This window comes from Camellia sinensis, chromosome 14 (assembly GCF_055761805.1).
Source record: "Camellia sinensis isolate YWXY chromosome 14, ASM5576180v1, whole genome shotgun sequence".
NCBI lineage: Eukaryota > Viridiplantae > Streptophyta > Magnoliopsida > Ericales > Theaceae > Camellia > Camellia sinensis.
In genome coordinates, this window is record NC_138974.1 from 46,166,221 (window position 1) to 46,182,920 (window position 16,700).

Sequence of the window (16,700 nt, forward strand, 5' to 3'; positions counted from 1 at the left end):
TATCTTGAGAATTAACGGACTGACCTCACCGAGCTAGTTGAGAGAGTATCGAGTTGGTTAGGAGGGCTTATCTCTAACTTGACTTGGTTATCATGGTTAGCTAGTTGGGAAAACTCACATTGCAATTTGCATAAGAGTACATTGATTATTCGCACAAGAAGAAGGATACATAGCGAGATCCAGGGTGTTTCCTTCCACTTGTAACCATCATTGACTAGTAGCATAACTTATGTTTAATTTTAATCTCTTAGAATGATAGTAATTCACGTGACACTCCCTCATATGAGGAGAGATTAACATAATTATTACCTCATGTGAAATACTACTCTTAGGCCATGTTTGTTTGGGCGGACTGGATTAACATTCCCATGACTAATAGTCCTAGGATTACGAATCCGTTGGATTATGTATCCGATCTTAACTAATAGTCAAGCTTAAAATAATTAATCCCTACTTTAATTGTTTAACCAAACATCGGATTAATAATTTTATTGGACTATTAGTCCAATCCCAAGCTCATGTCCACCCAAACAAACATGACCTTAGAGTATGTTTGATTGACAGGATTAAAGTATGGGATTGAAATTATTAATCTGTAGGCCCAATAATCCTGTGTTTGTTTTGAAATTTTGTTTCAGGATTATTAATTCAATGGATTATTAATTCAACAAATTTGTAGGATTATTAGTAATGAGATAAGGGTGCGATTATATATCCTAAATTGGGACATAAAATAAAAAGGACTCTTTTACCTACTAATCCAATGCAAATCAAACAATGGATAAAATGATAATTTATCTTACCAATCCAATTGGATAGTGTACCACACTAATTTGATGCAATTATTAATACCTTCACTATTAGTATTGTGAATTAAACATGACCCTATAGACTAGTCTATATATACACATCTAACTATACTATGAAAAACATATAATTTTAACTTGATCAATGGAAGACCTTTAAACAAGACAGTCATTCTAGTATTTTTAAGAGTTCATTTTCAAGTTCTTGCTAAGGAAAGAACCAGTCCATCGTCACTAAGACTAGATCCATCTTTGTCTCACTTGGACTATGAACTAGTTAAATACTGATATCATCAATCACATTTGGACACTAATTTTAGTTACAATCTCATAATTATATTAGTAACAGCACAATACAAAAGACTGCAAGTAATTTTTAGTGTTCAATTTTTTATTTTTTTATTTTTTGTTACAGAAAAATCCTCATATCCACTCGTAAGTTCAAAACAACGTCCGTGTCGAAATCACCAAAGTGTTCTATTGTTCGTTAAAGTGTTCAAATTTAATTATCATAACATTATTAATTAGAGAAAAGTGAAAAATAAAAATTTAATCTATTTAATTTTTTTTTAATTTTTTTTCTCCTAATTCATATAATTGATTCAAACACACCAGACCAGGCGTGTTTTTTAGAACAAATTTTTTTATTAGCACAAAAACAAATCACAAAATTAGAGGTAAGGGTTGTTTGGAATGATCTAAATAAGTATATTTTTTTATTTTTTTTATGAAATATGAGTTGAGTTTAAAGTGATATGATAGATAGAATATGTGACTTAAATAAGAAGATATAACTTATATAAAATAATAATTTTTTAATTTTTTTAAGAAATGTCAAACTTAACCTAAATAAGAGTAAAATCACCGCATAAAAGAAAGAAAAAATTACATTTGATTTCATTATCGGTTTATATATTATTACTTTTTTGAGGGAGTTACAGACTTAGGTCAAGTTTGGCATGTCTTGAAAAAGACAAAAAGTTAAAAAGTCATTATCTTATTTAAATCACATCATCTTATTTAAGTCACATCACCTCTCTAATACATCACTTCAAACCCAACCCAAACTCAACCCATATTTCATAAAAAATCAAAAAGTACACTTATTTAAATCATCTCAAACAACCCCTTACAGTACGGTGGCGGCTTCCCTATTAATGTGCTATTGAAGAGTATCTTTCCACATGTCATAAAGATTGATGGAATTAGGATTTCCTCATTGAATTTTTTTACTTGGGAGTTCATTGGGTCTATTTTTAAGTTTAATTTTAATAATTTGAATGGTTAATATTTTAAGATTTGATCAGTATATTATATCTGTAAAAAATTAAATTAATTAAATATCAGAAAATATGTGTTTGAAAAACTCGAATTAAAAATTATTTTTTAAAAATATTTAATAAATAATTTTCCGAACACATGCTTTCTGATATCCGATTTACTTGATTTTTTAGAAGTATGATATAATGAACAAATCTTAAATATAAACGGTTCGAATTATCAAAATTAGGCCTAAAAATGAGCCCTATGGACTTGAAAGTAAGAAATACAATAACGGGATCCTGCTTCTCTTATGAGCTCAAAATTTTCCCACATGACACACTTGCACTAACACCAAACACCCCAATTGCCTGTGCCCTATTTTGAGATGGATTAAAACTACTTCTCATTTTCACTTTTTTCTTTTTTTTTACAAAAAAAAGTTAAAAATATAAATTAGTTTAATAATGATTATTTTTTAACCCACTGAAGAGTATTTTTCATCAAATTTTAATAATGATTATTTTTACTTAAATCTGATAAAATTAAAGATCAACTCTTTTTTTAAAATATAAATTAATTATTTTTTAAAAGATTTGATTCTCATTCAACAATATTATCCAACAAATTTTAATGAGAGAAAGGGTAAAAAATTGAATATGATGTTATGGCATGGTGGCGTTGCAACACCTCCACTTACAATAACTCTCGTTCGTTAACTGACGACGACACCTTTCTCACCAACACCACATTTAAATAAAATAAAATAAAATAATTATAAATATATTTTTAAAATTTACTTAAAATACGTATTACTTTTGTAATTTTAAATTCTTTTAAATATTTCATTGCCAGAATTTGTTATTTAATTAAATTAACAGAAAAAATTAATTTCCTAACTGCTATTATATATAATAATAAAATTATTTGAATTGTTAATTAAAATATATTTAAATAAATATTAAAAATTATTAATTAATTTAATAATTTATTAATTGAGAGGATAATTTTTGGGAAAGAATTGGGCCGAGCTGTGAGTTGGGCCCTGCGGCCCAAAGTGTGAAGGAATCGGTAAGAAGCCGTAATGTTATTTCGGCCCAGTAGAGGTATAGGCACTCCGGCCCAGGAGAAGTGAAGTTATTCCGGCCCGGGAGGGATGTGGTTACTCCGGTTCAAGATGGTGTAAAGCTACTCCGGTCTAAAGGTAACTTGATGTTAGTCCGGTCTCACAGTTAGTCCGGTTGCGGTGTACTATTGTTAGATCGGTCGGAGCTTGCTACTCAGAAGCTTGGTCTCAGCATACCATGGTTGAACGGGAGAAAACCGAACTAAGGATAGTTCGGCCTACTCTGTGGCTCAGCATAGCCAGTGTTATTTCGGTCACATGGAAGTTCGGCCGTGGTAAAAACCATCCCACTTGGTTTAAGCTGGGGGAGGGTGTAAAAGGATAAGCATTATCCTTAGGAATATGAATCCTAGGAGGACTCTGCATGGAGAAATAAAAGTCCTACTAGGATTATGCCACTCGAAACCTATAAAAACTCACAAGCACCACCTTGGAGGAGGTAATTGAACACAATTCTTTCTGAGAGCATAAAACTTTGTCTATTTGTCAAGCTTACTGACTTAGGCATCGGAGAGGTTTCCGGCACACACCCGCCGGCTAGCTCACGTTTGTGTTTTTAGGTGATAAAGCGACGTCGTACGGAGGAGCGTGGACTTGGTCAACAGGATTATACGAGGAGAATTATTTCCTCCCCGTACATTAATAAAAAATCATTTGTTATGTAACTAAATTTCTTCTGACTTGTTTTTGGGATAAATTATAAACACATCTAATATTTATTTAAAATATGAATTATTTTTTTAAATAAAATAAAAAAACAAAAGAAAACTCAAATATAGAGAAGTGTAAGTAAGATTTATACCTCTACAATTTTTTATTTACACTCACAAAAGCACTCACACCTCAATATTTATATATATATATATATATATTTTTCTATCCACTCCTGAGCTATGTTTAGTTATGACTTTTTGATTAGACAAAGTGTAAAAGATAAAATTGGTTACATAAGAAAAAATATCACATTTAAATTATAATTATTATATATTTTTTTTCATAAAATTTAAAAAATTGAAAATTAAAACCAAACAAGACTAAAAAAATTAGATTAAAATAATTAAAAATTAAAAAATAGACTATTTTAAGAAATTATTTAAGATAATTTAAATAAATATATTTTTGAATTTTTATGAAATATAAATTAAATATGAGATGGATTTAAAGTAGAAAGGTGATATAATTTAGGGCAAATTACATATACACCCCTCCAGGTTTGACAAAATTACAGATACCCCCCTGAGGTTTCGGAAATTACATCCCGCCCCCTGAGGTTTGTATTTTCATAACAATTTACCCCCTGAGGTTTATATTTTATAACAAATTACCCCCTAATTTCTTATGCAAATATAGCATTCAGGGGGGAATTCGTAATTTCTCAAACCTCAGGGGGGTATCTGTAATTTTGTCAAACCTGGAGGGGTGTATATGTAATTTGCCCTATAATTTAATGCCTAACTCTTAATTTTTCAGGCCTAAAGTATCCCCCTTCTAAAATTATATTCCGTCCAAGAGGCAGAATAAAAAACAGCTGACCGAACAGAAACAGCCGACGGAGTTCCGCAACTTGGACGGAACACTCTCTTCCGCTTCAGGTAAAAGCGGCCGTTGTACGCTACTTCGTTTTCTCTGTCTCTCACTCTCGCACTTTTTAAACCCTCCCTTGAGAGCGACGATGCCCTCATAGATACCCCACCTGCGATCTTCCTTTACGAATATAGGCTATGATATTTATATATTCTTATTTTTATAGAGAGAGAGAGAGAGAGAGAGAGAGAGAATGTATCGCCAGGCCCTCTCGTAATTCCAAAGCTAACATCACAACTGCATTTCCACCGGCATTGTAGTATTCCTAGAGAGAGAAAGCAATCTCAACTACGCCTGGTTGCATAACACAATTGAGAATTTATTCCATCTCCTCATTTCTGTTTATCTTCCTTCTGCGAATGTGGGATCTTCTAAGGTGTTTGTATTGGATTTCTTATCGATTGTTGATTGCATGAGTATGTGAAATGGCTAATAACTAATCTTGATTTTTTTTTTTTTTTTTTTTTTTGACGATTGTTGATCTTCGTTGGATGTGATAGTTCGGTTCTTGATCTTCGTTTCTGGATGTTTACGTGAACGCGTTTACCTTTTTTTTTTTTCTTTTTTTCTTTTTTTTTGTGCGGTGATTATGCTGAATTTTGTCATTTTAAGTTCAATCTTGATTGAATTTGACTCGTTCAACTGCTTCTAGCTTCAATTGAGAATCTTTTAGATCTAAGATATTTTCCTCTTCAATTCTCATTGTTGTTGAAAACTCACAAGTTTTCGTCTTGTTTGTTGCAGAGATATTGCCGATTTGAATTGCTTTTGTAGGAAATACAATGCCAGGTAGTTTTGAGTTTAGACTGATCTCAGCTGTTTTGGATCGAATTGAGTTTGAAAGATTGCGTTTGTTTTGAATTTCATCATATGGATGGTTGTTTTATTTAGGAGAAGTTGTACTTATTGAGGAAGAAGAAAGGGCAAAGAGATCTGAGATCGAGACCTCTGAGGACGAGAAGAGAAGAACTCGGATCAGATCTTTTAAGAAGAAGGCCATGAATGCTTCATCGAAATTTACGCATACTCTTAGGAAACGCAGTAAGCGTGTTTCTCCTTGCCGATTTGCGTCAATTTCAATTGAAGATGTTCGAGATGAGAGGGAAATGGAGGCGGTGAATGCGTTTCGCCAGGCCTTGATTGCGAATGATCTCCTTCCGGCTCACCACGATGACTACCATACTATGCTGAGGTCAGTGAATCGCTTTTCAGATAATTAATCGTATAATGAAAAACATCAACCACTATTATAACAGTAATTATGAAATGAAAAATGGACCGACTCTGTTGCAAATTGCAATTCTGTATTACCTTAGTCCACGATATATATATATGTTCAGTATGAAAATTGGATAAGGTTTGCTTCAATGCTTTGTCCATTTTATTTTATTTTTGATGCACATCATTACAAATTGGTCGTATTTACGCAGTTAAGATCTTATCATTGTGCCCTCTCTCTAATTTTCTCTGGCTTATATCAAAGGTTGTACATCACTCTGTCAAAGTGTCACCATTTGGGCCTCTAATGTTTGCAAACCCTGATTAAGACAATGTTAATATTCTTAATTACGTGAGGTTGAGAGCATCTAGATAACCTTTTCCTGTTCATGGGAACATGGACTTGTATGCTGGATGAATGTCAAAATCCTGTCTTAAATAGTGAAACTTGACAACCCCCAATGTGGCAATATGTATATATATATATATTTTGATACCCGAACACCCCAAGGCAGTACCCTATGAATCCACCCTTACAAGCCAAACCGGGGGAAGCTAGCCGATCCACCTAAACCATCGGACTTTCACTTGAGTAGTAGGGGATTCTACCCTGATCAATAAGGTGAGGAGCATACTCCCTTACCAACTAGGATGACCCCTTGGTGGTCCCAATGTGGCAATATATTAATAGTTTAAATACTGAAATCATCAAGAATTCTCTTGTTGTCTCTGTTTTTCTTTATGAAATTGTGGACCACTTCACAGTTATGAACCGTAACTTAGCTTGATACCACAATTAAATAAAGTTAGCCATCTTTGTATCAATATTTTTCAGTTAATCTCTTGAAGAGTGCACATGTTTGGCTGCAGGTGGTTACCTACCTCTTAACTAAGGTTTTAAATATTATGGAAGTACAACCACATAACATATTAGCATGTTATGGATTGAACTTGTCTTGAAGTAGCTAGGCATTTTGTTGGAAGTACAAGTTTACAAGCAACTGAAGGAGTTTTGCATAGCATCTCCAAATGAGTGCAAATTTTCATAAAGAAATGCAAAATATTTGTGAAGTTGAACTAAATATTGGTCAAAGGTGGTGCCTATGTTTCTAAATGAGGCCTTTGTTTAAGACCTTTCAATACTTTGACTCCTTTAGAGTCTTCTTCATGGAGATAGTGGACTATTTAGAGAGTCCCTTCCCTTTGCAGCTCTAGGATATTTGGGTAAAGTTCAAGGTCTAGATGGCAAGGCAACCATTTTCTAGATTTTACTCCTTTTGTCCTTCTCTCTATTTGTGTGTGTGTGTGTAAACTGGAGAGGCTTGAGATTGGGAAATGTAGTGCTTTTCAGTGACTTTTAATTTTTTATCATACACTGAGTGGAAAGTGCACATAAGATCAATTTGGAGGTGCTCGCAAATTGAAGAAAGTGATCAAATAGTTTTTGTCTTCGTTTGGGAGTGGATATGGTTGAGGCACAAATTTGAGAGTTAGCTTGTTGTATTCTATATATTGAAGCTAGACAGAGAAGCAGGTTTTAAAGGTAGTTTGAATAACTACAGGAATTCGTTTAAGTCGTTTAAGTCATGATCTCCGTTGGCCTGAGTGACTATCCGCAATATATCTTGGCATTGTCTGAAATACAAGAAATTCTTACAGGGAACATGTATGCATAAAAAATTGAACTGAATTATAGTACATGGGGAATTGTTAAGTTGATAGTTTCAACTAAATATATGGATTGTGTTTTTGACTAGGCTTAATTGTTCAAAAAAGCTTATCTCAAGCAGTTTGAATTGTGAAATTTGGTAGATTATCTTCTGTTAGAAACTTCTTTTTCCTATTCTATTCTTTCATCGCGTTGTTACAAGTAACATGCATTTTTACAGATTTTTAAAGGCAAGGAAGTTTGACCTTGACAAGACAGTCCATATGTGGGCAGAAATGCTCAACTGGAGGAAGGAGCATGCAGTAGACTCTATTTTGCAGGTAATAACTGCAATCATGGCAATGTTTTCACTTTACTAAAAGCACTTTATTTCAGTGCATAAGACCATATCCCAGTCTGGACAAGGACCTAGGAGGGGCAAAATGAGGCACCAAGACTTGTTTGGGATTTGTTATTGTTTAAACCCTATCTTATATGTATGTGCTACATGCAGCAATTCCCTACTTTAAGTCCTTATAGCATAAATCCTAAATAAAACATGGGATCTCTGGCATGCTACTCTGGTTTCAGATAAACACACTTATGCCAAATTTTGCTGTGTTGAATAAGTTACTTGCATTTTATGCGCTACAGTTATGTAAGTTACCATACCAATATCATGTTTTTATGTTGTGCTCTGGACTTCATGTTTCTTTTTTGAAACCGCATGGTAATAGTTAAGAAACTTGGCATCATCCGAATGTTTAAAAGAGTGAATTATTGATTAGTTCTTGATGAATTATCTCCTCTAAAATGTTGTGGATCTTTCTGTTGATCCTCAATCTGTCGAGATAACTCTGTGCTGGCAATGCCCCTGTAAATATAATTTTTGGATGTTTGGGGGGAGTACATTTCCTAAACCAAGGGAAGAGTTGCAACCAAATTCCAAAATGTAGGCACTGACCAGAACATATGGTAACCTGTCAAAGTTGTAAAATGAAATTTTTTAAAGGAACCAAAATTGGGGTTTGAATTAATTTAGAATCTTCCAATCTTCATTATGATTCTGAACAAACCACTTTGTTGTTTAGCCAAGTCTAATAGATTGGAATGAGGCAGCTTCATTTACAACAACTTGTCAAGTTGGAAAGTGTGATATTGTCGAGTTAACTTTGCTCTTCTTTTGTAAGGGGATTTTCACAAGTTCCTATCTCACTTTTTCTAAAAGTCAAGCTCTTCATTTCTTTTTTTCACTCATACCTGCTTTATCTGGCAACTTCATGTATTACTCAAAATTCTTATATCAATTTGTAAAACAAAAACCTAGACAACCCCCCCCCCCCCCCCCCCCTTCAAAAAGAAAAAGCATATTTCTGATTAGTTTTGATTTTTAGACCATTTTTATGAGCTCTTTCTGATTGACAAAAAGCATCTACTTTGTTCTGCTTGTTATTTAAGCATATATATCTGTCTACTTATTAAAAAAATTAAGCATATTTTTCCGACATTCTAACAGATGCCATGACACATGTTTAGGACTTCGTATATGATGAATATGAAGAAGTTCAGCACTACTATCCTCATGGTTACCATGGTGTGGACAAAGAGGGACGTCCTGTTTATATTGAAAGACTTGGGAAAGTTGAAGCCAGTAAACTCATGAGCACCACCACAGTGGAGAGGTTCTTAAAATATCATATTCAGGGGTTTGAGAAGACTTTCGCTGAGAAGTTTCCTGCATGTTCAATCGCAGCCAAGAGGCATATAGACAATACAACAACGATACTTGATGTGCATGGGGTGGTTAGTTCTGAGCATGACAAGATATCCATATCATTTATGAGTTACATTTCCAGTCTGAAAATTTTACATGATTCTTATTATTTTATTGATTGTGCAGAATTGGATGAATTTTGGCAAAGTTGCACATGATCTAGTTATGCGCATGCAGAAGATAGATGGTGACAACTATCCTGAGGTGCCTTAAATACTATAAGAAACTAAATTGAATAGCTCCTCCTCTTTCTTTCTTTTTTTCTCTCCTTCTCCCCTCCCTTCTGTTAATGTTTGCTGATTCTTTTTCTGATTATTTGTTCATTCACTGCAGACGTTGCATCAGATGTATATTGTTAATGCTGGTAGTGGATTTAAATTGATATGGAACACAGCAAAAAAATTTCTTGATCCGAGGACAACAGCAAAGATACATGTAAGATGAATTTATATATTTTTGTACACCTTTTAGACTATCATATGACACTATCATGAATGTTTGTATACCGATTTCACAGGTTTTGGGCAACAAATTCCAGAATAGGCTGTTGGAAGTCATAGACTCAAGGTGGGTTTCTGTTTTGTGTTTTGGTATCTTTTACATGATTAGAGGTCGGATACTAGGCCTCTCATTTGTATTTTTGCACCTTTGTTTTAAACAGCCAATTGCCAGATTTTCTTGGTGGAACCTGCAAATGCCCAAACGAAGGTGGGTGTCTTATATCTAACAAGGGACCGTGGAGTGATCCAGAACTGATGAAGGTAAGTCATTGTCATTTGGCAACTCCTATTATGTCATAAAAGTGGAAGTATTATTGGCACAATACGGATATGACTCCCTTCTAAAAGTATCGGTGCTTCATAGACTATGAACTTTATGTTGCTATAATTTCTTTCAAAGTTTATTATTTCACAGTACTAATGGTATATGTAACTCTTGTTCCCAGTTGGTACATTTTGGAGAAGCCATAAATCGGAGAAAAACTACTAGTTTTTCTGATGGTGATGATCTAGAAGCCAAGTGGTTTGCTTCTAAGGTGACATTTTGATAATTTAACTACATATGCTAACTTTCAATCACCTTATGCCAGTAAACAGAAACTTTGCTTCTTTGTACAGGTTCGAAGTAATGAAATAGTTTCTCATGTCATGCAACCAGTGCCACCTCAAGACAGAGTATGTATTACTGAATTGTCCTTTGCCCCCTTGTAACTTTGTAAGCCAGATTTAGTCAGAATATTATGTTGAGATGAGCTCATTAACTGTTGCAAGTGTTATATGACCCAACATCATCATTTCTTTTAACTAGGAGTAAAACATTAGTTGTAGTCACTATTATTCTAAGAAGCATGGACACTTCTAACATGGTGTTGTGTCAAGTTGGGCACCAACACGACACTCATTGGCCACTTCCCAACACATATCCAAACATGTTCTACTATTTTTAAAATGTTTCTAAACTGGGACATGCTTGAGACACTTAGAGAACACGTGTCTATCGCTTAAACACACATGAAACACATTACAAGTTTGAATAAATATTTGGAATCTAATAATAAATGGTTCTGTTTGAATTGGTTGACTTATTGATTTATAGGCAGTTCAAGGTAAGAAATGTGCTCAATAGGTGTGAGAATTGAGCTCCACATGATCTTCGTATTTTTATGTACAGTAATAAGATGGAAAGCATTCATTCATTTTTGTAGCTTCTTGTTTTGTCCCTTCACTGTTTTAGGAAAGGGAGAACCTTACTTCCATTTGCAGCCCAAGTGAACCAGTTGGTACAGGAGCTAGAGTTGAAGATGTTCGTTCACAAAGTAAGTTATTGCGCTTGTGTGCTTATGAAAAGAAAATGAAAAAAGGAGCAAGTGATCACTTTGCATTTGCTATTTGTTCCATATCAAATGGTCTGACAAATGTAGCATCTATCATGGTGGCTGGAAAATCCAAATAGATTTAACTGGCTTTCTAGTTAAAACTTGGGAGTGGTCAACCCACCCACTTGCTAGAATAAAGAAATGGAAGTAAGATTAGTTAAATAAAAATAGTAGGTAATAGCTGTACGTTTTTAGTGAATGCAATTGATGTTTCTTCCTAACGTTTTCTAATCATCAGAATTAAAGTTTTCCCTCTGAATGGAAAAGGTAAAAACAAAAAAACAAAAACTGCCGAATCACCTTGGATATGCCAAAATCAGAAGGCATGTTTGTTTATCAGAGGCTTTTATCTCCATTGCTGTCTTTAAGTTGCATAGTGGTTCTCATTAAAGATCTAAATGGCTTTCATAGTTGACAGCAAAGAATGGGGTCTACAATCTAAAAGGGGGAGGGGTTGGATTAGGGTTTTGTTTCATACAACTAAAAAGAGCAGGTTCAAGAATGTGTTTGACATTCAAAATTGAGACCAATGTATCATAGTGAGGCTTATAATTTTTTTAATCCCTTAATTTTCTTTAGCATCTATGTTTGAGGCCCCAATGGATTGATCTGTTATAAAGAAAGAATAAGGATTAATTGATACCCAACCGTGCTATAAAATTTTGTTGACTTCTCATTATCATTTAGGTTATCACAATGAATGCAAAGCATTTACGTGTTCATGGCTTTGGCCCTTTCAGCAGATGATTTAACCAGTGACATTACACAAAGAAGACGGCTGAAGAAATTCGTAACAAGTTTAGCGGTCAACTTCATATTCAGATTATTTGCATGTATACATCTTTTAATCCCAGGGTTCGGGAAAATTTTTGTTGGCCATAATGCGGATAAGCAGTCAGAAAAGCAGCACAAACCTGAGTTGCCACAGTCAAGTTCCCAAGAACAATGTATTTCTCGGGCTAAGGGAGATGACTTACTCCATCCATGCTGGCAGAGGTTGCAAAATTTAGAAGCCAATGTAACTGAGCTGCTTAATAAGCCTACAAGAATTCCTCCAGAGAAAGAGGACATGCTTGTCGAGTCCTTGAATCGTATAAAATCCATAGAGTATGACTTGCAGAAGACAAAGAAAGTAAGATGGCTTCTTTTATTGCTCGTAAACATCGCACGATGCTAAGATCTCTTACTATTGTCCTGATTTTCAACTGTTGAGTAATGGAAGTAATTTCCCCCCCCCCCCCCCCCCCTCCTCTTTCTGTAGGCACTACTTGCCACTGCATCAAAACAAGTGGAGCTTGCTGAGTCGCTGGAAACTCTGAGGGAGAACAGCATGACTGTAAGTTCCTATTGCCCGTAGGAAAATGCAAGGATTGTTCACTTTCATTAACGCTGTGTTTGATTGAGGGATTTGGGAAGGAATTTGAAAGGAAAAAGGAAAAAGTAAGTGAAATTCGAATAAAATATACCTACGTTTCATCTGGTTTCACACTCTTTTCTCTTTCCTTTTCCAAATCACTTTCCAAATCCCCCAACCAAACACAACGCAAATGTGGACATTGAGCGAGGATTAAGCATTTATGCTATGTTTGGTTCACGGGAATAAAAGTGAAACGGAATGGAATGTTCATTCTTTAGCCTCTTTGCAGAATGTTCATTCACTTACAGTGGTGAATGATGATTCCATTTGCAATGTTTTTTCATCATTTTTTAGTGAACCAAACATGAGAATAAACATTCTAATAGAATGATCATCCATCCTACCTTCATTCCAATGAACCAAACACTACATTACTATCAAAGAATATCTTCATGCCACTATCACTACGGTCATTATCTCCTGAAAAAGACAAGATTTGATATTGCAAGTTATCTCAGATTTTTTTAAAAATATTTTTGGGTCTAAACTTTTGACTCTTGCTGTGTGCTGTTTTTAATACTAATAAATTGCTTTATTTTATTAGTGTGGTTAGGGTAGATTTCAAATTTGAGAACCTGTTCTCAGCACCACCTTACATCATTACATGCACATTCTGATAATATTCCTTGCTGATAAACAGGCACCAAACTCATGTTTTATAAGAAGTTGCAAGTCTTATTCCCATAGACAATGACCATCATCGACTTGGATTGAATTTTTGCTGAAATTGTTTGGCAATGCCCCTTACCTCCCAAAAATGCTTGGCCTCCTAACTTCTCACAGTAATTTGAGATGCAAATTTTGCTGAGGTAAGTTATTTTCTTCCCATCTAAAAAATAAAAATAAAAAAGAAGTTAATTTTATCCTCTACCTTTCTTGCTTTCTGGCATCTCATATCATTAAATTTTTATTTTTTTTCAGGTCCTCAAGATGGCGGTTGCAGATGCTAGCTGCCAGGTTGTGGACTCGTTTCTCTCAGAAAGTTTACGACAGCGTGGGTTGCTTCTTTGTGTACATAATATGATATACTTTGACCTCATTTGTTTCTAATAATGGAAATACAATTTACAGAGCTGAGGCTGTGGATTTCAACAATTTGATATGAGACTAAATTTGTTGGCCATAATGTTTAATTTCTCATTTTGGAGCATTACGTGCATACTACTTTTCTCATTTATGAAATCTCTAAAAAATGTGATGATTTCTGTTCTTTCTGACTACTGTTGGATGACAAATTCCATTAAGCATCAAATTTTTAATCACATGGAATATCCAAATTGACAATGGGTCAAGTCTATATAGTTGAAATTTATATTTACAAATTCCATTATGCATCAAACTTTTAATCATGTGGAATATCTAAATTCACAATGTGTCAACTCTATATAGTTAAAATTTATATTTTCATGGTTGTCTTGTCTAAGACCAACTTTAGGGTGGTTTAGAATGATCTAAATAAGTGTATTTTTTAAATTTTTTATAAAAAAATATTTAGAATAATAAAAAAGTAATATAAATTAAAAAAGATAAAAGATAAAAAAATTATATATTTATTAGTACATCCCAAACAAAGCTATATGAAATAAAATTACTAAAACAATGATGTGTTTTGTTTTTTTTCACCTTTAGTTTAGTTAGTGGTTAGGAGTGATTTAGTACAAAAGTCAATGCTGTTGTGGTTTCGGTTGGGTTTTAGGTAGGTATTTATTTTGTGGGTCATGGCACACCATAGATCATATAGGCCACATCAATTAGATATTTTTTTTCCGTTTTAACACTTACTTTGTGGCCTATAATCTTTTGTTGCAGCACAGAACGCTTTGCTCCAAAGGGTTTACCTTGGTGACAGTGGATCTGGTTGGCTCTTCTTCGTAGGGCGTTCGTGGTTTAGTTGTGATTGGAGAATTTTTAATCTGTTATTCGTCTGTTAGATTGATAAATTAAAAAAAATTAATTTGTATTTGTATGTCAAATTGGTGTATGTGAGTTGAACAGATTGACGGATTGATGTGAATCAGTTTGATAATTTAAACTTTTATAAATTTTGAATATAATACAACAATTTGTCAATTTTTTTTTTGAATAATAAACCAACTCAACATAATCAAAAGGTTATCAAGTAAATTATCAAATATTAATAATAAATACATATAAGAAAACTATGCGTTATTAAAATTATTTCATTATTTTTTTTTATTCAAAAACTATTTAATTTGATTTTTTTAAAAAATAACAAATTTAAGCCTTTTATTTTTCACACAAAAATATCAAATATCAACACGTGCCATTTGATAAAAGGATTCCCAAATTGAAAACACAACGGAATATCTAGACTCTTTTTTAATTAAAAACGGAAACAAAACATCTAAACAAATTAAAAACACAAAGTCTTATAAATTAATAGGAGTGCTTACAATTTAGCGGTTCGGTTGCGGTCAAAGAAACTTCAAATCTACTATCCGTAAAAAACTAGGCGGATTAAAAAAAAATCAATCCGCAATCGTCTGCTTATCATCACGTATCTGTTCAAAATGCGATGAATCAATTGGCTCAGTCAATTTGGGCGAATTGAACTATCTGCTAAACGCTCCTACTTGTTTGTTTGTTTCCTTTGTTCTGAACTGTCAACTTTGTAAATCTCTTCTCTCTTTTTAGATTGTTTAATTAGTTGTACTGTCTGCCAATGATTTGTTATCCTTAAATTACTATGTTTTTTTGATATCAATACAATTTATTAGATTAGGTAAAAATTTTAAAGAACATAAATCTGAGACATAATTTAATAATTAAAATTGTACTAAAATAGAGAGAGAATAAATCCCGTACTTGAAAGTAGGCTTTTTGCTCTGAGTCAAGAGCCTCTCTTTGCATGCTTCTAGTTGCGTCCGTCCTTGCAGGGCTTTCGGGCCTATTTTTAGGCCTAATTTTGATAATCTGAATCGTTCATATTTTATAATTTATTTAGTATATCGTACCTGTAAAAAATCAAGTTGATCGGATATCAGAAAGTATGTGTTTGAAAAATTGAACTAAAAACTATTTTTTTAAAGAATTTAATAAACAGTTTTCCGAACATATGCTTTTTGATATCCGATCAACTTGATTTTTTACAGGTACGATATACTGAATAAATTATAAAATATGAACGGTTCGAATTATCAAAATTGAGTCTAAAAGTAGGCCCTACAAGGATAGGCGCAAATAGGAACTTGCCAGGAGAGGATCTCATACTTTTGCTCTTGGCCTTCGCAAAAAGTGTAAGAAAAAGAAGATGATTTTGATCAATCCAAAATCCCACCATGTGTTAAAACTTGCACTTGGATGGGTACTTCTAAATACATACACAATTTCTTTGTACATCCAACCTTTTGAATTCTGTTTCATAAATAATGGGGTAGAGGAAATTTGTGAACCTAACCTGAATCTCATAAGTTAATGTTAATATTTATGTTAAGATACATTATCTCTATTAGTAGAAAATCATAATGAAATTTTCAAAATTCAGTGTTGGAAAAACACTTCTCTATTTTATCATTGCTCCAATAAAAAAAAATTTTCCAATAAAGAAAAAAATTTCATTCATAAAAAAACAAGAACTACAATCGTGTAGGTAACACAGCACAAGATCTTTATCTTTAAATTTTTATGTTCTTATATTCTAATGTACTCTTAATTATTGAATTATATTTTGAGATTTGTGTCTCAAAATTGTCACTATAATTCAACGATTGTAGCTATATTGATCGCAAGTGATACAAATTTAAAAAATAAAAGAATCATTTACCATGCTTTAAGTCTTGCAAGATTTAAAACTATATAGTATATATTGTTTTGCTTGGTTTCGTTTGTAGAATTTATTTTAACACTGTATATCCGACGAATAATTTTAAATTATTACTATTATTATTATTTATCAAATTAATTATTATTTTTATTATTTTAAACAGGAGGCCAAACATACATAATAATACCAGCTGCAGGAGCCCAAACC

At 33.2% G+C, this 16,700-nt stretch overlaps 1 protein-coding gene across 6 annotated transcripts; it reads left to right on the forward strand.

Moving 5' to 3' along the window:
* The first annotated feature begins 4,641 nt into the window (after positions 1–4,641).
* Positions 4,642–13,859, forward strand: LOC114311404 (phosphatidylinositol/phosphatidylcholine transfer protein SFH9). Of its 6 annotated transcripts, none has more exons than XM_082905710.1 (16): positions 4,642–4,784; positions 5,521–5,565; positions 5,668–5,968; positions 7,884–7,983; positions 9,179–9,445; positions 9,543–9,620; positions 9,750–9,851; positions 9,934–9,983; positions 10,078–10,177; positions 10,363–10,452; positions 10,535–10,591; positions 11,151–11,232; positions 12,033–12,424; positions 12,554–12,628; positions 13,350–13,518; positions 13,631–13,859. In XM_082905710.1, the coding sequence occupies exons 2-15, from the start codon at positions 5,559–5,561 to the stop codon at positions 13,401–13,403; spliced, it is 1,755 nt and encodes a 584-aa protein (XP_082761836.1). In that variant the 5' UTR covers positions 4,642–4,784; positions 5,521–5,558; the 3' UTR covers positions 13,404–13,518; positions 13,631–13,859. The 6 variants fall into 6 exon arrangements, with proteins under 6 accessions (XP_082761836.1, XP_082761839.1, XP_082761838.1 ...); XM_082905713.1 differs by having other exon boundaries at positions 4,661–4,784; positions 12,036–12,424; XM_082905712.1 differs by having other exon boundaries at positions 4,700–5,152; positions 12,036–12,424.
* Positions 13,860–16,700: the final 2,841 nt, after the last annotated feature.

Excerpts from the sequence above, each read along its gene's own strand:
- LOC114311404 (XM_082905710.1), top strand. Across the intron at positions 9,621-9,749 it reads ATGGTGACAACTATCCTGAG|ACGTTGCATCAGATGTATAT; the intron begins GTGCCTTAAATA and ends CATTCACTGCAG. Across the intron at positions 9,984-10,077 it reads TTGGAAGTCATAGACTCAAG|CCAATTGCCAGATTTTCTTG; the intron begins GTGGGTTTCTGT and ends TGTTTTAAACAG.